This window comes from Fundulus heteroclitus, chromosome 1, assembly GCF_011125445.2.
Source record: "Fundulus heteroclitus isolate FHET01 chromosome 1, MU-UCD_Fhet_4.1, whole genome shotgun sequence".
Classification (NCBI taxonomy): Eukaryota; Metazoa; Chordata; class Actinopteri; order Cyprinodontiformes; family Fundulidae; genus Fundulus; species Fundulus heteroclitus.
The window spans coordinates 29,617,217-29,640,267 of NC_046361.1; the positions used below are offsets into that span (position 1 = coordinate 29,617,217).

At 38.8% G+C, this 23,051-nt stretch overlaps 3 protein-coding genes across 3 annotated transcripts; 2 read left to right on the forward strand and 1 right to left on the reverse strand.

The window, feature by feature from the left end:
- Positions 1 to 591: 591 nt before the first annotated feature.
- On the forward strand, positions 592 to 6,733 carry LOC118563930. Its single transcript, XM_036140203.1, has 3 exons — positions 592 to 1,159; positions 1,768 to 1,861; positions 4,186 to 6,733. Exons 2-3 carry the CDS (start codon positions 1,775 to 1,777, stop codon positions 6,121 to 6,123), a joined length of 2,025 nt encoding a protein of 674 aa, XP_035996096.1. The 5' UTR covers positions 592 to 1,159; positions 1,768 to 1,774; the 3' UTR covers positions 6,124 to 6,733.
- Positions 6,734 to 6,905: 172 nt separating this feature from the next.
- On the reverse strand, positions 6,906 to 8,611 carry LOC118563931. The gene is made up of 2 exons (XM_036140211.1): positions 7,716 to 8,611; positions 6,906 to 7,469 (listed from the first exon to the last, which is right to left on the reverse strand). Exons 1-2 carry the CDS (start codon positions 8,583 to 8,585, stop codon positions 7,143 to 7,145), a joined length of 1,197 nt encoding a protein of 398 aa, XP_035996104.1. The 5' UTR covers positions 8,586 to 8,611; the 3' UTR covers positions 6,906 to 7,142.
- A 268-nt stretch (positions 8,612 to 8,879) lies between these two features.
- LOC105928577 (protein ILRUN) lies at positions 8,880 to 21,917 on the forward strand. The gene is made up of 5 exons (XM_012865905.3): positions 8,880 to 9,161; positions 11,049 to 11,203; positions 12,972 to 13,169; positions 16,611 to 16,936; positions 18,868 to 21,917. Exons 1-5 carry the CDS (start codon positions 8,998 to 9,000, stop codon positions 18,898 to 18,900), a joined length of 876 nt encoding a protein of 291 aa, XP_012721359.1. The 5' UTR covers positions 8,880 to 8,997; the 3' UTR covers positions 18,901 to 21,917.
- Positions 21,918 to 23,051: the final 1,134 nt, after the last annotated feature.

Genomic DNA, 23,051 nt, shown 5'->3' on the forward strand with positions numbered 1-23,051 from the left:
TAATAATAATAATAATAATAATAATAATAATAATAATAATAAATTATTATTATTTATTTTTTTATTATTATCATCATCATCATTATTGTTGTTGTTGTTGTTGTTGCCATTGTTATGTTCGGGTTAAAAATGTAATTTCTGATTATTAAAATAATTTAAAAAATATGAATTTATTCAAGGATATGTGACGTTTACACATATTTAATTCATAACATGTATGAATTATCAAATTTACAGTAAGTGTTTTTTAAAGAATGGTTATACGTGTAATTACTACATTAAACAGTTTTTCAAAATTAGTCAATAATGTCAAAAAGCTTTCTATTTTTTTTTTTGTGGTTTTGTTCTTTTTTTGTACGACGGAGTATTAGGGCCAGGCTAGAGAAGTTTCTTTTTTTTAAATACGAGAATAAAGTCATAATATTACGACAATAAAGTCGCAGCATTATGAGAATTAAGTCATATTATTACAAGAATAAAGTCGCAACATTATGAGAATAAAGTCCTAATATTACGAGAATAAACTTATAAAATTACGAGAATAAAGTCGTAAATTTACGAGAATAAAGTCATAATATTACGAGAATAAACTTATAAAATTACGAGAATAAAGTCATAATATTACGAGAATAAAGTTGTAAAATTACGAGAATTAAGTCATTATACCACAACCCGTTTCAGACAGAAAGCTTCGATCATGCTCCGACCAGCACCACCAAACTGCGTCCAGTTTGTCTTAAACATATTGGCCAATTAGCAGGTAAGCTAAAGTATTGATAATTTTGTCGTTATAATTTTGCAAGTTTAGGTGGGTGAGCTTACAGGCTTACAGGTTGGTTGAGTTATTTGATGCAACGCATTTCCAGCTTTATAAACGCTAGCAACGTCATACAACATGTAGCGTTTAACCTAATGTGAGCCATTCATTATATTGTCTAAATTAGTTGTTATTGCTTGTCCAAACGACCCGCTCCATCACTCACATAAGCATATTTAAGATACTTTGGGCTTGCCATTTCTGTTGCATTACAGTAATGTTACTTTGTTCAAACTACCATTAACGTCACCGTCTTTTAGTACCCACTAATTACACCACTACCAGTCACCATCTCTCTCTTCCCTAGGCAGGGGAACACCGGAGCCGTTCAGATGAAAAAAGGTAAACAGACACAGGCTAAAAAAAAAAAAAAAAGATTAGTAATGTTGAATATACACGATTTCAGTTTTGACCAAAATGGTTATAATCATTATTTTTGCAACATTTGAGCAGAGCTACAAGAAATACAAGCACAAGTCTGTTCTGATACCTAATTTCACTATGGGTCAACAGTGCGTCATCCTTTAGATTTGACACTGTTTTATAAAAATTCTTGTATAAAAGCAATAATATTTCAATAAAGTCCAAATAGTCTGATTTTTCATATCAAATGAAACACTTCTTTATTCTTATGCATGGAATACTGCATATACAATTTTCATGGCTCTTTCCTACTTATTCTTCTAATTCTCCTCATCTGTGACTGAACTCACTGTGGAAATCAGGAAAACTATCATAGCTGTCAGACAGTTCTAGGAGCATCCCACATGTGTGTCCGTTTGGCCTTCTTGTGAAGCTGGTCTGAACTGTAAACTCAACCTCAATAATTCCACATAACAACAAATCAGACCCAGTGCAGAACCTCAAAAATCTTCCAAGCTTTTCCTAGTTAAGCTCCCTGACGTAGTTCACTAAAATTAAGCTCTTCTGTTTTTTATTCTTCCTCCCAGATCCATAATGGCAGAGAATCTGTCAGAAATTGTGACTTTCCTGAGAGGTCGAGGTACATCTGAAGAAACAATCAGTTGGATTCAAGAGCAAAAGGTACGGCTATGAGTACAAGATGAACAGATTAATTAAGATAATTAGTTCCCCAGCTTTCTTGTGCAACACTAACAGGACTCTTCAGAATAAATTTTCTTGGTCATAATCAACCAAGGTATTTGATAAAATGCAGATTAAATATTCATTCAAACAAATTTTGCATGTTTTCTCATCTTCCTCTTTTCACTTTCAATGTACACCTTCTTTAATAGCTCTTCTTGTGTCGGTGTTGTCATGAGGGATATTAGTATTGTTTGTATTTCTTAATTAAATGTAGAAACAGATATTTTTCAGTGCAGTTGTGCAAAAGTTTTTCTCCAACTAACAGCTTTGCAGCTATGTTTTAATACTGGGCGGACATCACTGCTTGATTATCTGTTGTATTATTTGTTACTTTAGACATAACCATTTACCTCAAATATCACAAAATTGATACAATAGAATAAAAATATCTATTATTCTCCCACAGTGGAACATTTCAGGTGTGTATGTAGCAAAGCAAAAAGCTAAGAAAAAACATATGGTTTTACACATCACAAAAAAACTATAAAAACTAAACAGTACCAAAAAACCTATTAGAATAAGAATCAAAAATGTTAATAGGCAGTACAGTAAAGGACCAAAACAAATCTCATAATAAATGCTGTGTAGCTATCTAAATGGCATACTTAAATTAAGTGGGCAACATATTTGGAAGATCAGAAACCCCCAACAAGAGCTGTGTAATATAACATTTGTAAAAATGTATTAACCAGATTAAAACTGTGCAAATACCTGCATGTATGTATATCCTCCTTGTGGGGGAGTGCTGGCCTAGTGGTTAGAGCAGCGCGCTTGCACTCAGAGAAGGATGCAAGTACCCGGTTCAATCCCCACTGCCTGCACTCTGGGTCCCTGAGCAAGACCCTTAACCAGATTGCTCCCCGGGCGCCGCACAGTGGCAGCCCACTGCTCCCCAAGGGTGATGGGTTAAAAGCAGAGAACACATTTCGTTGTAATGTATGTTTTAGTGACAATAAAGATGATATTACTAAAGACCTATTGATTTTGTCATTGGGAGCGGTGATGGTCATTAAAGGGGCTTAACCACGTTATTTGACTTTTTTTTATAACTTATACGTCAGTAACTCACTCTTGTTGCATACAAAGTTTTTTATGAATTATTATCATGTCCTGCTGGTGTATTAGTTATTATTTTGGTGTTTAATGTTTTGTTTTTGCTCAATTTGTTAGTAAATAAAGCCTTTCATTTTTGTTTAGAATTTTAACGTAAGTACATGTACTGCACATGCGCTGCATGGGTTAAAACAAGGAAGTGGCCAACGGCTATTAGCATCTCCAGGCAAAACAATGAAGAATGTTCCCAAGATCCATGGAAAAAAATGCAGAAAAAAATTATTCCAAGAGGGAAAAGACTAGAATAACGCTAGGAATACAGTATGAGCGTTAGTGTTCACTGAAGCAGACGCTAAACCTTTCGAGACTCAGATGTGACCACAAAGTTGACTGACCTGAGTAAATGTTAGAGTTGCTATAGATTGGTTAAGTTAATTTATAATGGTTGGTCTTTTGCTGCTTTACTGTGAGGCATTTCATTCCTCGGTCCGGCATTACTTCATTTTGATTTATTAATTGAGCAAACTGTAATTATGTTAGTAGTTCTGTGATACTGTCACAGCACGTCTGTTTATATCTGCTAATCACCTGGCGGTGGGGCAACATTTATCCAAAAAAAGAACCATCAAAGCCTTATTAGGGTGAAGGCTTGTGTTTATAACCTTTTTCTGATGATCAAACTTTTTTTGGTCTTTTTGAAGCATCTAATTTGGTTATATAACTTTAAGTCTTACGGCTGCGAGGATGAACAATCTGTGATGGCACTACTATTTACACCTGAGGTGGTGCAGCAGTCTCTCAGTGAAGGAGCCCTAAATTTCTGAACAGCTTCATGCATGTGGTGGGAGACATTGTCTAGCAGTGATGTGATTTTTGTTACTGTCCTCTTTTCTCCTCCACCTGTACTGTGTTCAGGATGGAGCAAGCTCTCTTAATGACAGTGGTTATAATTAGCCTACTTTTACAATGGTGTTTCTTTTTTGACTTTTTGTTCATTCATGTTAGTATTATTTTAATATTGATTATCAGGGATCCCCTTGTCATAACTTTCCTGACAGAGTAATGAAATCAGAAAAAAAACGTTCCTTGTCTGGAAACAATTTGCATTTAACAGAATTTTTAGGATACATTTTTCTCCTCTGCTTGTCTTCCTATTTATTGTCCTGTTATATCTTAATTTAAAAGATATATGTCTTTCCTATTTACAGATTGACAGAGAGGTCATCCTGCTAATGGAAGATGCCCAGCTAGCAAACTATCTTCCATCATATGGAGACAGGATTGCTTTGTTCAACTTTTGCAAGCGTCAAACACACTCAGCAAAACGGAAGCAGGGACTTTTTGAAAAGCTAAGGGAGAAGCTCAAGCTTAGAAAGGAAACCCAAACTGGAGAGGAGGAGCCAGGAACCTCCAACAAAACCAAAAAAGCTAGAGCAAAAACAGCAACAAGAAATATTGAAATAGGATGGGTTCACACTGATGGCAAAATAACAAAACAAGTCAGAGCAAAGCAAGGTGGGGGCACAAGGAAGATTCCTATAAACATTCAGGCAGGATGTGATGAGATACTAAAACAAGGAAAATCCCTATTCTTTCCAGATGGAAAATCCAGCAAAGGTCACGAATGTGATTTTGAATTTGATGTTTGGGATTTCAAGCAAAATCCTTTTCCCAAGGATGTCACAGTTGAAATGTTATACAACACAGTTAAACTCCCACTTCTGCGCTTCTATATATCAACTCAACTAAAATCAGAGTTAAGTGAAGAGTCTGATGATAACAACCACACCTGTGTCAAATGTGTTCCTCAGCCTGATGTACCAGATAACGAGGCCCTTGATGAACCATCGGTGGACAGACATTGTTGGCAGGATTTAACAGATGAGGTTCATGTCTCCATTCCAGATGTGTTTATTGTTTCTGAAGAAGTCCTCACAGATTCTACAGTAACGAGAGAATGCTCTGCAAGCTCAAGTCAAGAAACAAGAACAGTTGTCATCAGTGATCCCATAACTTTTTACAGTGGCAAGAATTATGTTATTGAGGATGACGCTGACCCTGAAATCACTTTTGGTGCACAAGCAGGGAATGATGACTCCCTCAGTGACACATTGATCTATGAACCTCTTGAGTTACCTCAAAGTCCTCTTAATCTTTTGCCTGAAACAGTTTTGGTCTTGCACTACTCAAACAGCTTCAATGAAATGATAGAGGCCTTTTCTGACCCTGAAATCTTGAACAAAACACTGAAAGTCAGACGTCTTCTTCCTGACAACTCAGTAGAGAGGGGTAGTGGTTCTGGTGTAATCAGAGATGTCTACAGTAGCTTCTGGGCAGAGTTTTACGAACGTTGTACGCTTGGAACAACTTTCAAAGTGCCCTTTCTTAGACATGATTTCTGTGCTGCCACTTGGAAAGCAGTCGGGAGAATTCTTCTGAAAGGATTTCAAGATTGCCAGTATTTGCCAATTAAACTTGCCCCTCCTTTCCTTGAGGAGATGTTTTATGGGGAGGTACACAGTGATCTGACAAGAAGCTTTCTGATGTATGTGAGCACACAAGAACAAGATGTCCTCAAGCATGCATTAGATCATTTTGACACTGTTGATGATGATGACCTTCTTGAAGTGCTTGACAGATATGAATGTAGGAAGAGAGTCACTGCTGCTACTCTTCCAGACATCTTGGCTGAAATATCTCACAAGGAACTTGTGCAGAAACCAATGTTTGTCATCGACTGCTGGAGGGAGGTCACACAGCCACTGATTCATCTAAAATCTGGCGAACTGACCAAAATGTATAATGATTTCAAACCCACCCCAAAGAGAGTAGTAGGAATATTAAACTTTCCTACAGAGATGACATCCAAGCAGGCAGAAGTGGCACAGCACCTGAAAAGATACGTCAGGGAGCTTAACGAGGAAAAGCTAGGAAGATTTTTGAGGTTCTGCACTGGCTCTGATTTATTGTTATCTGGAATAATTGAGGTTGAGTTTACAGTTCAGACCAGCTTCACAAGAAGGCCAATTGGACACACATGTGGGATGCTCCTAGAACTGTCTGACAGCTATGATAGTTTTCCTGATTTCCGCAGTGAGTTCAATTCCATTCTAGAGAGCAACGTCTGGGTAATGGATATTGTGTAGGCAGAAGTTATGTCTGAATTCTTTTACTTTTGAATAGAGTTGCAATATTATTCTCACAAAAACGCAATCATTAAAGGGATAACTATGTTGTTTGTATAAACACACATTAGGCCATACACATGCTTGATAACAAAAAAAAAGGTTGTGCTATGATGCTCACTGTTCGCTTTCTCAATTATACAGAAACTGAGTGAATGTTCAAGCTATGGTTCATACAGTTTACAGTTAAATGAATGGCTGGAATGTTACATATTGAATGTTGCATTCACTTTCTTTTGCAAAGAGTTCACATAATGCCTATCACCACCAGGCAGATCTCTCAATATTTCACAGTATAAAGAGTTTATAAACCTGGTGTCTGGGTTCTTGCCACTGCTTGAAGAAAACCCTGACAATTGTGAATAGACAAAGATTTACCAAACAATACTTATGTGAACTCATTGGGACAGGAAATGAATGTAGATACATTTAATGGTCAAGGATTAGAAAAAGTTTTCAAAGGTGATGTATTTTCCATTGGTCATTTGCAAATTCCTTGTGGAAGGAAGTTTTATAATTAATGGCTGCCTTTCTACACTTTAAAAGTTAGTAATAAATTATTTTGAGAAATTGTGTAGTTGACTCATTTTCTGAAGATTTATCTGAAAAGAATTATCAGAGAAAGATTTGAAATGTTTATTCTGTGCCAATGGGCTTTAACTACATACAGTACTTTCACTCAGACACAATGCCCACCCAGATACAAGTTTGATGTACTTTAAATAAGAATTACAAATACATGCTACAGAGGGAAATAGTTTCACAGCTTACAAGGGGATTTTTATTTATCATGAAAACATTTAGATTATATAACAACGGTACTTTTTTCTAATGATGCAAACTTGTACTTAAGTTATATTTTCAAATAACTGATAAATATTCAGTGGGTTTATACTATGTTTACAAAAGTAAAGGGTGTGAGTTCACTTCCTTCTCAAGCAGATCCAATACGGGAAGGTAATTATTAATGTTACAATAATTCAAAGATTTCCCAGTATCTCATTTCTTAATAATGAATACAATTCTGCTGCAGCATATGCATCTGTAGGAGCTTCCCAGCCATTTTCATCCATAAGGAGGATGCAAAGCTCAAAAACAGTTTCATCACAGGGGTACTGCCCTTTTGGGGTGCACTCCTCCCTGCAAACAGCCATATCCTCCTCCAGAACAGGTTGGAGTTTGTCTTCTGCTGCATACAGCTGTGGCATGCTGAACATTAGAATAGGGCGCCCTCCAGGTGTTCCATGGGCGGGCCTTGTTCTTATTAGGTGTGAATTCCATGTTCTTACAGCCTTGTCCAGTTCATCCTATAACAATAAATGTTCAATTAAAATGGTTGCCACCAACAAGACCCCTTGTTATAGGATAATTTATTTTAGCAAAATATAGACTGACATAAAATACAAAAGCCAGCACAATAGGTATTTTGACAATTACAAACATAAAATATTTGAAGATATTGCTGCTAGGAGTGAATATTGAATTCGATTTGATGAAAGTAAACTATGCACATCACTGTGACAGTGTCACTTAAACAGTCATTTAGAAATTACCTGGATGAGGTTGAGAAAGCAGAATTGTATCAGGTTTCTGTCCAAGAAGCTGCCTGTGAAATAGCCATCATCTCTCATGGTTTTAAAAATGTCCATCCAAAATTGCACACTCTGCTTACGTAAAACTCCCCACCATGACTCAATCCGTTGATTTGCCGTGCTGCAACCGTAAATAAAGCTTCCTTCTCCTGCATAACTGTCCTGGTGATTCCTCCGTAAGAACATCTGCATTTCTCTGACATGCCCATTTTCCGTACCTGGGTCGGCTCGCACCTGCTGTGGACAGCCTCCAATACGATTCACTGTGTTAATGAAGTAGTCCGCGATCACCTTTGGGTCGCTGTTAGTGTAATAGGCTTCCATCCACATAATGTGCCGACTAAATCCGTCAATGCAGCCATTGATTGCTATGCCAAACGGCTTAAGTTTGTCATATGAATCCATATGCCACAGAGCATTGGGTCCCCTGCTGATGTACTGCCGGCGTCGGAGACGCCGTGCTCGCCGGAGTTCCACTCCCTCGGGATCCAAAATCTTGATGATCATCCTCATTGTGTTCTGAGAAACAACAATCCCTCTTTGAATGGCACGCAGATGTAACCACCGATAGCCTTGTAGGCGACCACTACCAGACAGCTCCTCTTCCACGAAAGAGGCAATTTCTTCTGGATCCGTTTGGTTCTTTCTTCGATACAGACAAAGACGTTTGCACAGTCGTTTTAAAGTTCTGATGCTGATAATAATTTGATGCTGGTGTGCTAAAAGACTTAATATTTCCTTATTTGTGAAACCGATCCCAAAGTATAACTTCACAAGATGCTCGATATTCCTCATTTTAGGGAAGACAGTGCTTCTTGTAAGAGTTGTCATAAAATACAACTTTTTTTCTCGTAATATTATGACTTTATTCTCATAATGTTGCGACTTTATTCTCGTAATATTATGACTTTATTCTCGTAATATTATGACTTTAGTCTCATAAAGTTACGACTTTATAATGTTACAACATTATTCTCATAATGTTATGACTTTATTCTCGTATTAAAAAAAAAAAAAAAAACTTCTCTAGCCTGGCCCTAATACTCCGTCGTATTTTTTGTGTGTGTGTTTTTTTTTTTTTTTTTTTTTTTTTGGTATTCCCTCACTCGCAGGGTTCAGTCATGTGACATGCGCACTCGGCCCTGCTGGCTGCTTCGGAGTTTGTTATGAAAAGTCGAGGCCTCGGTGTAAATTAGTAGCGCAGCCTCCCCCCTCCCCTGTCTCTGCCCCGGGCTTATCCGTCATGGAGGGCATGGACCTGGACCTGGACCTGGACCAGGAGCTCATGCAGAAATTCAGCTGCATGGGCACAACAGACAAAGACATTTTAATATCGGAATTTCAGAGGCTCCTCGGCTTCCAGCTGAATCCCGCCGGATGCGCCTTCTTCCTGGACATGACCAACTGGTGAGCTCGGGGATTCGTTTCCGGCCTGCTTTGCGCTGCGTGCGGGAGACGAGCGATACAAGCCCGTGTAGCTAGCTTTCTGTACAGCATTGCTTCGCTACGCAAATGTTACTGAGCGGAAAAGGGGAAACAAAAACACCGAAACCAGCTTCTGTTACTTAACAATGAACATAATCGTTTGGGACCCATTACCGGGGACAGTTAACGACGTTGTAGTAACGTAACTAGCTGAGTCAGTGTGTGCGTGACGTTTGATCGCCTGCCAGGGCTCAGAGTTGGTGGCTGTATTTGCATATCTGTTAATAACACTGCTTCCACTACGTTATTCGTTTGTGTAATCCGAATATAGTTCTAGACAAAGTGGCCTTCTGTAGGATATTCAAAGTATCATAACACTGGGGGGGGGGCATATCTATTGCTAATGCCACCCCAGTAATGGCTTCATTTATTACATAACCCGCAAGCGTTCGCTAGCTGCTTACACAGCGCCTTTAACCGTCTGGTTAACTTATTAAAACCCCCCTTCGGTATCATGGGGGAGAGTTTAAATATTGATTCTTTGTTTTGTTTCCCCGCTGAGAATTATCGGGGAGACAGTTTTTGGTTCGCTGTTTTGAATGAATTTCACTTCCGGTGGCTTGTTTTCTTGAAATGTAACAGTGCGCTATGCAGGTGGGGGAAACGAAAACGAAATGCGTTCACAAGAGAGACATGGCCATTTCGAAGTTATCCTTACAACACGTACCTCTGCGTAAATCTAGCATAGATGGGGGGAAAAATGGACATCAAACAGCATTAAAGGAGACAAAATACTTGTTTTAATATGTGGCGAGCGTCCTCATTCCCATTGAACCTTATCAGATGGTTCAATGGCAACACAATTCAATGCGTTTGATTAGAACTGTATGTTGGTAGAGCAACATAAAACAGGGCACCGTTTGTAGAAAACTGGACATGGCGTTCGGAAAATTCTCACAAATAAGAGTCAGGTAATTGCAGCGCGTGTTTGCATTAGGCCCCCCCTGTACTCTGATACCTCTAAATAAAATCAAGGGAAACCAAAGGATCAAAAGCACTTCGGATACATTTCTGCAGCGGGAACAGGGGAACTGGGTAGGAAGATGGATAAAAGCGAAACACGGTGCAAAACTGATGCGCCTGTGCAAATTGTCAGTCGTCCGGGTCATCTCAACAAGCAAGCAGGCTTAAATCGGAGGCAACCGGACAGTGGTTCGGTTTTTCTGAAAACCTTTTGACACATATCCAGCCAGAATTGACAGAGACTCCCGGAGAGGTGCTGAAACGTTTTCGGAAAAACCGAACAACAATCCGATGGTGTCCGATTTAGGCCTGTTTGCTGGCTCCAACAGATGCGGTAGCAGCTTTTTTTTAGAGGCTAAGTAAGGTATTGGTTTTGCATCCCAGCAGGAGGACAACCCTGAACGTATTTAAATCAAGACGTATTCATTTGTTAGGAAAGTTTTAGAGCGGTTGAAGATCTGTGGAAGGGTTCAACACCTCACAAAGGTTATGGACTGTTCGATCCATAAAACAGGAACTCTACTATTTCGATTTAATTGATTTGCCTCATTTAGCTTCACTGGGAGGCTAAAGCTTTTCCTGGTAGACGTCAAGTAAAAAAAAACAGGGTAACATCCAAGAGAGGCTGTTCAACACACCTTCTCGTTTTGAAGTAAGATAAAAACAATAAAATGCTTGATCAGTTAAAAAAAAAAAAGTTTGTTTAATTTGGAATTTATTTAATTAGCTTGAGTGTTTCATTCTGTGTAATCCGCTGCTGAAGAGTCACAGATGTAAATCTCTTGTGCGGGAATTTGGACAGATTTGTTGAGTTTCTGTGGCTATTCTTCCCTCTGTGTTCTCTAGGAACTTGCAGGCTGCCATAGGAGCTTACTATGACTTTGAAAGCCCCAACTTCAGTGCGCCTTGCATGTCCTTTGTGAAAGACGTGACGATCGGCGAGGGTGAATCCGTTCCCCCTGACACCCCATTCACAAAGACTTGGAGGATACAGAACACGGGTAAGCCGGCTGGACCATTCATAGCAGGGTTTTTTTTACAGGCTTCCTATGCATCTGGAAAAATATGTAATTTAATCTGAGAGTTTTTATATCTGGAATGGAAAGGAAGAGGGAGAATTTTGTTTTGGAAAAATGTTTTACTCCTAGATTTTATTCATGGTTTCATTATCTAAAAGATAAAAATCAGACGAATGCAGATTAATTCAGATTCAGCTTCTTCATCCTCTAGACCAGGGGTCACCAACAAGGACCATATGTGGTGCCCTCAAACCTGTTAAAAAATAGTAAAACCCTTCATTGAGCTGCATTTAAAATGCTTTTTTATTACGTTTCTCTTTCTTTTTAACCATACTTGTATTTACATATATTTAGCAATAAAAACATGTTTGTACTACATGAAGTTAAGGTGAGCTCTGACTCTTTAGCTCAAATGTCAGTACTGGTAGCCCTTCGTAATGAAACAGTACCAATGAAGTAGCTCTCTGTTTCAAAAAGGTTGGTGACCCCTGCTCTAGACCCTCTTAGATCAGGATAACTTGGATTTTTATGATTTCTGACGCTACCTTTCTTTTATTTTTAGGAACAAAATAAAGGCGTTATGGCTACCTTTAATGGTATTCAATTAAATGTATTTGTGTGGCATTTGTTTACAGGAAATTTCATCTGAAGCACTTCAAAAGGCAACCCAGTTCTGTGCATACACAGGAAAATATAATTAAAACAATACGATTCAATTAAATTTTATCTATATAGCGCCAATTCATGAAACATGTCACCTCAAGGCACTTTCCAAAGTCAAATTCAATCAGATTATACAGAATGTCCAGTCATACAGACAGATTTATATTTGACTACCTGCATTCCCGTTTTATCCTGGTGGATAATACGGGAAAGTTAAACTAATTTTATAATGCCAACTGGTAAAGGCTTTTTATCAATAAAAGGAATCGAGTCACTGACTTTGCAACAATCCTCTAAACAAGCAAGTGGCGACTGTGGAAAGGAACAGCTCCCATTAAACAGGATAGACGCTGCCATAAGAAAGAGTGTCCATCTGTTCAACCGCCAGGGGCTTTTGAGAGGACAGAGCACAGAAGCACTGTATTCTAAGATAATCTAAATAGGGCTGCTTATTAATCTTAAAATAGCAATAATATTGGTAAATATTGTGGTGACAATATCGATTGCTTTTTTTTAATACGCCTTTTTTCTTCTTTCCTCTCTTTCTCATACGTGCTTCTCCCTAGACTCTGACCTCTACCCTTTTGAGAAATGTAATTTTTGTGCGTTGTTAGCATACTCTGTCCAGCTACCTAAATATTACATTAGCATGAAAAATGCAAGTTCATAACACTTGATTTATGATAGCCGACCATTATTGAACTCCAAACACTCCTTTAGGGTATGAATATCACACACACTTGATATCGGCATGACGATGCATTCATAATATATTGTGCTGCCTTGAAGCTAAGTAGACATTATAGTCATACGATAGGGCAGATCTAAGTTTATCCAGATGCCAAAAAGGGCATTTTTTGCATGTTTATATATATATATATATTGTATTATTAGTGAAATATAGAGATAGCAAAGCCCAAGCAGGTCGATTTTCTGTACTCAGACATGTAGAATGTTATTAAAACTGTTGTCGACATTTGAATCTAGAAAATCTATAATATTTATATGATTAGGCAACGGCGGGTCTATATCATGTAAATCGGAATTCCAGTCACGTGAGCAGCTCGCTTGTTTGCATGCCTTCCAGGTGCAGAGTCGTGGCCTCCTGGGGTCTCTCTGAAGTACGTGGGAGGAGATCAGTTTGGCCATGTGAACATGGTAATGGTGCGCTCTCTGGATCCCCAGGAAATGGCCGACGTCAGCGTCCAGATGCACAGCCCCGTCTCTCCTGGCATGTACCAGGGTCAGTGGAGAATGTGCACAGCTACGGGACTTTACTATGGAGGTAAGGGCAGGCGCACTTACGCTGCAGCCACAGCCTCCTGCACTGTTGGTATTGATGGCTCTGATGTCAGCCACATCAGGGGAGGATGAGTTATTCCGGCAAACTCGCTGCTTCAAATAGTAAAAGTCCACAAAAGGGGTAATCAAACGGAGCAGAAAACAACATTATTAAAGAGGGCTTTTATGATTGCTCTGTTTTGATAAAGGCTTTGTTCAGATCCAACATCAGCACGCTCCCTGACTGATTCAATCACAAGTTAACAGCGTCGGCCGTGTTCCCACCTGGCAGTAAAATTCACCCGCCGTAATCAGATCTCAGCGACCCGCTCTTCATGCAAATTTAACTCGGAGCCCACGTGACACGGTCAGCAGAGCAACAAAACAGGATATCTGCAGCCCTCCTGCGATTTCTGTAGGATCACCAATGAATTTAGTAGCCAGAACAGTAATATTGGTTTGCCGTTATCATTAATGAATTTAAACTGAGTCGTGTTTTGTGGAAATATTTACTCATGTATTAGGGAAGGCCGTTTCAAGCTGGAAAATGTCATTTGAAACCCGCCTGTGATCGTGTGATTAGAATTACTGTAGCCTATCAGGAGGTGATTGTAGATTTCAGGATAAACAGGAAGAGGTCAAACAGAGATGCACCGGTCCAGTTTTTACCGGTCCAATCCGTTACAGATACCTGGGCTGAGCGTAACGACCGATACCGAGCCGATACCGAGCCGATACTACTGTTGAATGAATGAACCGTTCACCTTGCCATGCTTGTGGTGATGAATTTACCAACTTTATCTCCAGCCCTCACAATCTTCACGTTGCAGATTTCGCACGTTGCGGTCGGACTTTTTGGCGAATCAAGTTTGAAATATTTCAAAGTGCTTCGCTCCATGTTGCTCGTCACTAGCTGCACCGCGCGATGACGTAACCGGCGTTGCAAACATAGAATTGAAGTGACTAGATCGCTCTAACCGTATTGCTGTGGACGATATTAATAAAAAAGAAAGAAAAGAAATGACTGGATCGGCATTATTCATCCGATCTCCGATCCAGCTAATCAGAATCAGAAACAAGTTTGTTGCCAAGTAGGTTTGCCCTTACAAGGAATTTGACTTGGTGTTGGTGGTGCAGACAAAATAAATATAAATGCAGAATCTATAAGCTATACACATAGTAGACGGTGCGTTAATGTAATGCTGAAGGTCTGGAGATGCTACGTTGGTGTAGCTTGTAGATCCTGAACGGGGGAGGGAGAGAGGCAATTAGTCAATAATTAGTCAATATCGGAGCCGACGTCCAGTCCGGTATCGGACCGGTGCATCTCTAAGGTCAAACGCCGTCTCCATCATGGGAGAAGTGGAGGTGGTGGAGAAGCACAAACCCCTCGACGTTTGCCTGGACAGCAGACGGGACTGGACACGGAGCTGTGAAATTTCCCTTTGGGATTAATAAAGCATTTATGAATTAAATTCGACAGATAATGTTTGTTTTTTATTGTTTGTAAAACAAAGTACGGGAGCGTAAAATAGTTTGGGACTTCATGGAGCTGCAAAGATATTGTAATGTTTAGCCGGTTAACTGCACCACTTTGCATCCGGTTACAACAGCAAATGTTACAATCTCCAAAATCAATCAAAACAAACCTCACAACTCAAAGAAACCTCCTGTAATTCCATTCCTTTCAAGCTCTTTATAGAAGGAGAGAGTGTGCCTCTCAAGCTGTTGTACGCATCAACTCCACTTAATTACTTTCAGTTTAGTGAAACTTTTATCATCCAGCCTGATGGTTTACAACAGTTCACATTGACAAAGTTTCAAAGTTGGTAATTAAGCAAACTGAAACATTTTTTTTACACTTTTTATTTTGAAATATGGACATTTTCCTCATCTTGAGCAGTTGAAGAGCTGTTTTGAGCTATTTGTTGAACTGGCCAAACTTGTTAAAACACTGAAGTTTCAAATACTGAATTAACTTCACGCAAGTCATCTTACCTTCCACATTATTCCTCTGTTGAATATGGACTGTATAAATCCTGCAAGTTACTGTCAGTCTATTGCTTTGTGTTTTGGTTGAGCTCTTGGTGGTTAACGTTAGGATATTTTCGTTAATTGAGCTAATTTTGCCAAACCTATATGTCTTATGCCAGTGTTTTGTTAAGGCCTGCCCAAAAATAGAAATATTTGCTATATATTTATGATGAATATTAATATTTAATGATGTAATATGAACTTAAATGAAAGTGAATCTGGAAAGGTTTTGAATCTTTAAATGAAAAATGTGTTGAAACCCAGTAGTAAGTGACCTAGTTGGTCTATAAAGCCTTAGATAGTGCAGTGTTTGCAGACCAAAAGCTCTTAATTTTAATCTAGTGAACTGCAACACCGAGGAGGAGAAATTGTATTTGAAACCCAAAACAAAAAGCACCATAAAGACAAACCAGTTTATTTTTTTTGTTTTTACTTCTTATTCACATTGTATAGTTTAAGTCACGTGTTTTGAAGTTGCTATTTGAGAACGGCAGTTTAATTTTATACGAATAAGATCCGTTCTCCCCATGTAAATCACAGCTGCTAGTTAAATAAGATCCATCCTCTCACTGATAATGTAACGAGTACCATGGAAAAGTGTTTTGTAACCAATCATAATATGTAGCTTGTAGAAGGCAGCGGTCCTAAAAGGAGCTATAGGTAAGATATTTCCTGTAAAAAACAACCTAAATCATTCTCAATTTTCACCTGGGATGGAAGTAACATTCCCTATAAACAGTCGGTCCTCTCCATCAACAACGTCTTAGTCGCATTTTTCTCCTTTCAAACCTAGAGGTACGGTCCGGAACTACTTCAGTTCAGGGTGTAGCCCGTGTTTACTTCCTGGTTCATCAGCCAATCATATGAGAGTTCCCAGGGTTCCCAAAACAGAGCACAGCATTTGGTATTTTATCTTTGCAGACTAGAAATAGAACAAAACAGCATATACCTGTCCCGTGGAAGTAAAAAATTCCCAACAGCAACACGTCGTTTAAAAACGGCATATTAGATTGTTGTGATTGCTAAGCTGTTGTTCCGATTTAAGCGACAAGGTGTCAGTATTAGTTATGGCTCCTTTAATGAAAATAAAGTGTAACATGATGGATTGTGCATTTGCAGCAGTAAAACTGTTAACGCTGCTGAAAGCTGTCAAGATAGTCCTTAGAAAGTCAATTATATACTTATATTATAGAATTATATTATATATATATATATATATATATATATATATATATATATATATATAATGATCAAATTAATGATTTATTGCTGGTAGCAGTAAATCCATGAGTTTAGTTGTAAACAATACACAAAACAAAAAGGTAATGAATGACTAGTATTATGAATAATCCTTTTAAAAGAGTGTTGGATTCGCGGATGAACTGACCCCCGTTCCGTTTTTGTCGCACAGATGTCATTTGGGTGATCCTGAGCGTAGAGGTCGGAGGCCTCCTGGGAGTCACGCAGCAGCTGTCCTCTTTCCAAGCCGAGTTCAACACCCAGCCTCACCGCAGCGTGGAGGGAGACTACAACCCCTTTGCCTCGCCACAGAAGAGCAAGTGCCCCAACAGCAACAACAACCACGTCCACAGCGACGGCAGCAGTAGTGTCACAGAGGAACATTTGCAGGGAAGCCCACTCCAGCTGCAGCAAGGCCAGAATGGACTTTCACACAGCTCTGTGGATATAGTAGCAAACCGCCTACAAAGCAGTCTATCAGTAGTCCCGTGTAACCAGGTGAGATATTTTGAAGTGAAGAAAGATTGAATAAATCAGGTTATTATTATTATTTGCAACTGTATTTATCGACCCCCCCTAGTAAAGATGTCTAAGGAGCCTTAAAATATAATTGGATTTTATTGAAATGGTGTAATCTCACACTGAAATTAATAAAAAAAAAAAAACTTAATCTAATATTTAAAAAAGCAGCAGTGGCTTTTTTAATATTGGCCAAAAGTCAGAACTCTTCTGCAACATTTCCACAGGTTAAAGGTTGATTCACTCTGAGGGATCTGTTTTTTTGTCTGGTGAACCATTCCTGTGATGATTTGGGCATAAGTTTTGGATTGTTATCCCTTTTTCAAACGACCTGTGATTACCCGTTTTTTTAGTATATCGGTGTAGTTCACCAGGTTTTTATACGCCAACCTATCCACCGCTGTTTGTCAGCTTTAGTTCACACTGAAAATATAAAGTAAGTGTGGCCATAAAGTCTATTCAACAGGCCAAATCAATTACAGACATGTCGAATTCGCAGGATTGACACTTGAAAATAATTTTCCCGCCAAATATTGCACACAAGCCGTCCTCTGTGATTGTGATATTCCACGCGCTGATCTATAAATGTTATATATTGAGCAGCTCTAGCATGTAGACGGCACTCATTGGTTGCCAGAGATGCAGCTTTTTGCTGCACTTCTCTAGCAGCAGGCTTTGGATATTTTTGACCTCCTTTTATGCCCTGCTGACTCTCAGTGGTGGCTGAAGTAATGTCCCGTTGTCTAAAGATTTTTAAAAAGCGTTGACAGCAGGAGTAACTATAATCGTGCCACAGAAAATAAAATAAAAAATACACATTAATAATTGGGTTTTCATCTATGTTTCCAGTGTGAGATTATGCTACAGCAGCAAAACAGGATTCACCTATCAAAGCTTTTTGCACATATTTCTCAGAGGTGCCAAAAAATGCGCCAAAGCTGAGTATGTCAACGCAGGAAACAAAGCTATGTATATGGAATAAAAAAATAAATTAAAAAAACGATAGAAACCAGACACTTGCAGATGATCACGAGACGCCGGTAGAACGTCACATTTGAATGGCGCGGGGCAGCTTTTGTTAGGAAACAGGCGAAGCAATCAGCTGCATCCACCCACGTCACTCAGGAAAAGAGCTGCTAAAACTCCCTTCATATTCAGGCCTTGGCTTTTTGGTGTGCGAGGTAATAATAATAGTAATAATAATAATAATAATGCATTTTATTTATAGGTGCCTTTCTCAACACTCAAGGTCACCTTACAGAATCAACAATTAAACACTCAATCCAATAAACATTGAATCAACAAAGAGCAGTAATAAAATAAAAAAGAACAGGAGAAAGGATGGGGTCCTTACAATCAAATTAAATTTACAAGCTTTGATTTGTCCGTTCTACATTCAGCCGACGTCTCAGATTATGGTTTCTATTCGTAATTTATTCACAGAAAGTGCAGTTGATATAGAGGCCCAAGTCCAAGAATGTAAAAAACCCACATCAGTCATCCTCGTCTCACTGCAAAAACGGATCTAAAAATACGTAAAATGTTCTTAAAGTCAGTGTATTTGTCCTTGATTTGAGTAGTTAAAAAAGATTATTTGCCAATGGAATGAGTATTTTGACCCCCAAAATAAGATAATTAGATATCCTGTACTTGAAATAAGGTGATGGAGATGAGTTGTTCCTATTTTAAGAGCAAAAATCTTCATTTTAAGAACATTTTACTTATTTTAAGTTCCGTTTTTGCAGTGCTTGGCTATTTGCTGTAACTCCACGGTCAGCCTTTTAGTCCAGGAAATAAGTGTTATCATCTGGTATCTGTGTTGTTTGTTTTCCAACTCTCTGATTTTTCACATCTGATTAATCGTTTGTCGTTTTGTGTGTTTGTTTTTTTTTTATTCCCCTCTCTTGCAGATACAAGAGCCCTCTCCATTTGGGCACTCTTAATCATGGGACTTATCACTGTATGGCAGCACTAAGTTGTACCTCTGGAATTTTTCACACCAATAAACCTGGAGGCTTTACTGCGGAGTGTGGAGGTCAAAACACTTTATGCAAAGTCCAATTACACTTAAAAAAAGAAAGAAAGAAAGAAAGCCAGAGGGCCAATCCTCCTGATGTGCAGCTGAACCAACATCCCACTGTACGCACGTGTGAATGCTAAGTTAAAAAAAAATATGAGTGCTATGAGTCTTGAGTGATAAGTTTTTTTTTTTTTTTTCCTTTACTTTTAAAATTACCTTCTTTTAGTTGACAAGGATGCACATGGACAGAGGTGAAAGCAGTGGGTGTGTGCGTGCATTGCGCGACCTGAAAAGAGACTTAAAGCCATTAATTTTGCCAACTGATTCTGCAGTTTCTGCTCCTTTTTAGCTTGTTTAATTATATTTTGGACCCTCTGGCCTTTTATAGCACTAAGGCGACTTGTGAAGGCTACCCTGAAATGCAGCTTTTTGGTTTTAGATGTCAAGTCAGTTAGTCTAATGTTTTTACCACATGGCTCTCAGAATATTGGCTGTTTATTTTTTTTTTTTTTTTTTTTTTTCCTACCCTGTCTCACTGCCTGGAGTTGATGTGTTAAAAGTCAGGTAGGCAGTCATCACTAATTAGAAAAGTGTAGATTTGGGGAAATCCTGAGTTTAATCCTGATGTGCTAAATCAAGTTTACGCCTCATATATCCATTGAGTCACCTACGTTTTAATCAAAGAGAATATCATTAAATAAAACGATTGGTGCTTTATTCAGTCATCATGTGAGTTGGGATTAGGTTTAAGTTTAAGGCTCGCAAGATTTCACCTCATTTTCACCAGAATGATCCACCTGCACCATCCACCGAGCTTTAAATTGGCTTTGGAGTCACAATGCAGGCAATCAGCTGGCAGCAGCAGGTACAAAAAAAGGGAGCGTTTTACTGTTTAGAAGTCGTCAATGTTTCCAGGCTAAGTTGCTTTTCCATAAGTCTGATTCTAACAAGAAAACAGAACATAGTGACATGATTGGTGCACGTCTGCTGTAAGGCTCAAAACTCAAGCTATACAAACACCGTTAAAGACATAATGCCACATTATACAAATTCAAAAGGTTTGGTTCAATCTGTGTTGGACTTTTTAACATTTAGGTTGAATGTATTTCATGAATGTAGATAAGAATGATAAACCTGGCAATGTTTTCTTTTACCCAAAGAATCTGCATTAAGTTTGAACTAAACTGGCAGTTTGAATTATTATTATTATGATTTTTTTTTTTTTTTTTTTTTTGCCTTGCCCTGTCTTTTTTTGTCTATCTAATGTTTTGGAAATTATGTGTTGAGATGTACTGAACTAATTATAGAGATGCACCAATAAATTGGCCAGAGACTGGAATCGGACGGTTTTCTGCCGATTGGTTCCGATCGGTCTTTAGCCGTTCAATATCTGATCCTCTCACCACCACCTTTCATTAAATGCGTCACAACCAAACCCCCTGTAATGCTCTCTGCCTTTTGCTTCCATGGTGTTTGAATTCCTCTTTACAATAAGAAATATTAAGGTCTGGGATCGTAGCACGTACAATTTGATCACCAGATAGCCCCGGTCGCCATTGATCTCTGGTTCATGGTGAAAGATTCTGTCATATGAACATTTCTCACTCACCTGTTAAACCACACGTGCACCACTGCGACCGGATCGATTGAAATGAAGCGATAATAGATAAGCTCACCTCACAGTATGCTGTCTGGACTGTTAGCGTCTCAAGATTTTTCTTGAGACGCTTGAAACTTAAAATGAGGCTGACAGCTTTTACTACTTTCTGATTCATTCTGCTATTCTGTTCATCTAACCATTGAAGGCTCTGACAGAGCACTGAAAGGTCATCCCCAGACAGGGGAGTTGATCGATTCTTATGAAAAAGAAATGTAATAAAAGTTGTAATGGCAAAAGTAATGTACACTGTCCTGATTTGGCAGAACACTGAAATCCTGACTCTTGATCCAGGCAAACACGTGCGCCATGCAGAACAGGAGCGGATCCGGAAAAAAAACACAGACCTCGAGATGTTCCACAAAATCCTCACGTTCAAACACATTTTTCAATACCCCAGAACACATGGCAAGATAGGAATCTATTTTCAGTAATACACCCGCCATCAGCACGTATTATAGTGCATTTTGGGGGGGAGGGGGGTTGAATAAGGGATGTATGCTTGGAAGCACAAATTAAGATTAGGTCTAAAACTACCTACCTCTAATAAAAGTCTGCAGCACATTTTTTTGTTATTTTAAGAGGCATTTTTCACAAAAAATAAAAATCTAGACAAGATAAAACTTGAATTGGCAGGTCAAACCTAAAAGAAAACTGGGAAATTGGTACCAGTGAGGAAAAGCCTGATTGGTGCATCTCTAGAACGGATCACATCATCCCAGATGAGCGAACAAAAACATGCCCTTCGGGGGCCGTCTCGCAACTTATTTACGTTCTTTTACAAACTGACTAATCTATGCACTGAGTGATATAACCTTCACAAAGGCTGTGTTGTTTTTTTCCCTGGGAATGACTGTGTAGCCAGAGAAAAGGTCGTGATCTCTGTGATTATATAATCTACAGTCGGCGTGTTAGACCACCTCATCAAAATGGTGCCCTTTAGTTGATGCAAGTGTAAGGTGCTGAACCGTGATATGACAATACCAGCTAATACAGGAAAAAAAAAACTGCTCCCGTTGCGCTGAAGCGTTTCCTTCCAACAACTCGTACGACGCGTGTTTCTTCTTCCAAATGTCAGTTTCTCGAGTCCTAAGCGTGTTGTTTTTTTCTTTTGTGTAACATCTCTGAAGTTTCCTGTGGCCAGAGCGCGGGGTGAATCGGTTGGTATTAGACTCTCACAGCAGCGCATGTGTGCGAGTGAGGAAGTGCAAACAAGTGAAAGATCATTTCTTATATGATTGATGAATGTTTCTACAATTAAATTATCACAGAAATGAACTACATGCTTTGTGTCGTGTGCAGTTTTTCTTTTTTTCTTTTTTTTTTGTTTATGGACTCAATTACCACAATTATGACTCCTTCTTAAAGCTGGCGTCATTTTTTTTAAAACAGTAGTTAATATTTTGACTTAAAAGGGGAGAGTTTTTTTCCAAGTTGCATAGTTCAGTGTATACACAGTAACTGTTAGTATTATTAGCAGTCAGTGAAAGCATGCCAGATTTTTCTAAATAGATACCAATGCTGCATTTAACACTTTTACCTATTTGGGAAGGTGTACTTTACAGGCAGGTAAGTTTATTATTATAAGCTCAAGTTCCAACAAATTAAATAAACCCAGGAATTGCCTAAGAACATTTGAAAGGTGCCAGTTCATGCCCTGCACTTATCTACAGTAGGTTGCAAAAGCACCAAAAAAACTCACAATTCAATCCACAAATATCAATATATTTACAGTAATTGGGTCTATGTGATAGACAAATGTTTAGCTAAAGTGTGAACTGTAAGTAAAAAAATACAAACATTTCAAACCTTTTCATACAAGTCATGTGAAATTGCCGGGGCTCTGGGAGTTTTACCCAAAAACTTCAGTTTTCAAGTGTCGCTCAATGTGTCTCAAGTTTCAGTTCTAGGCCTTGGGTCTAGAACTGAAAGACCCCAGATTGGTTATAAAAGGTCAACAGAGTCAATTTTGTGGTCAAGTATAGATTTGAGTCCCATGAGAAGATTTGTGGCCAGAGCTGAAACGGTGTGCATGCAAGGAAGGCAGCTTCTGGAAACACGTTTGTCTGAAGAGGAAAAGGTGAACGCTGAGTTGCCATGGCAAGAGTGAAGTATCCTGATGCAATCAATAATGTGGAGCAGCTTCTCCTGTTTTGGTACAAATCTGCTGAAATCACTGCCATTAAAATAAAAAGTGGAGTCAGGGAAAATGTGGCGACGAGCTGCATGACGGAGCGCCACTTTTGTTTCTAGGAGAAGCATGATGCGACAGCTGCTGGAAGATCATAAAAGTAATACATTTTGGTGTCAAATGAAGGAAGTGAAGGAAGGAATAGTACCGCAAGAATGAGCCATCATCAGTCCGGGTTTGGACCAGAACTGAATACTCCTCATGCCAGTTGCATGGGATGCCGCTC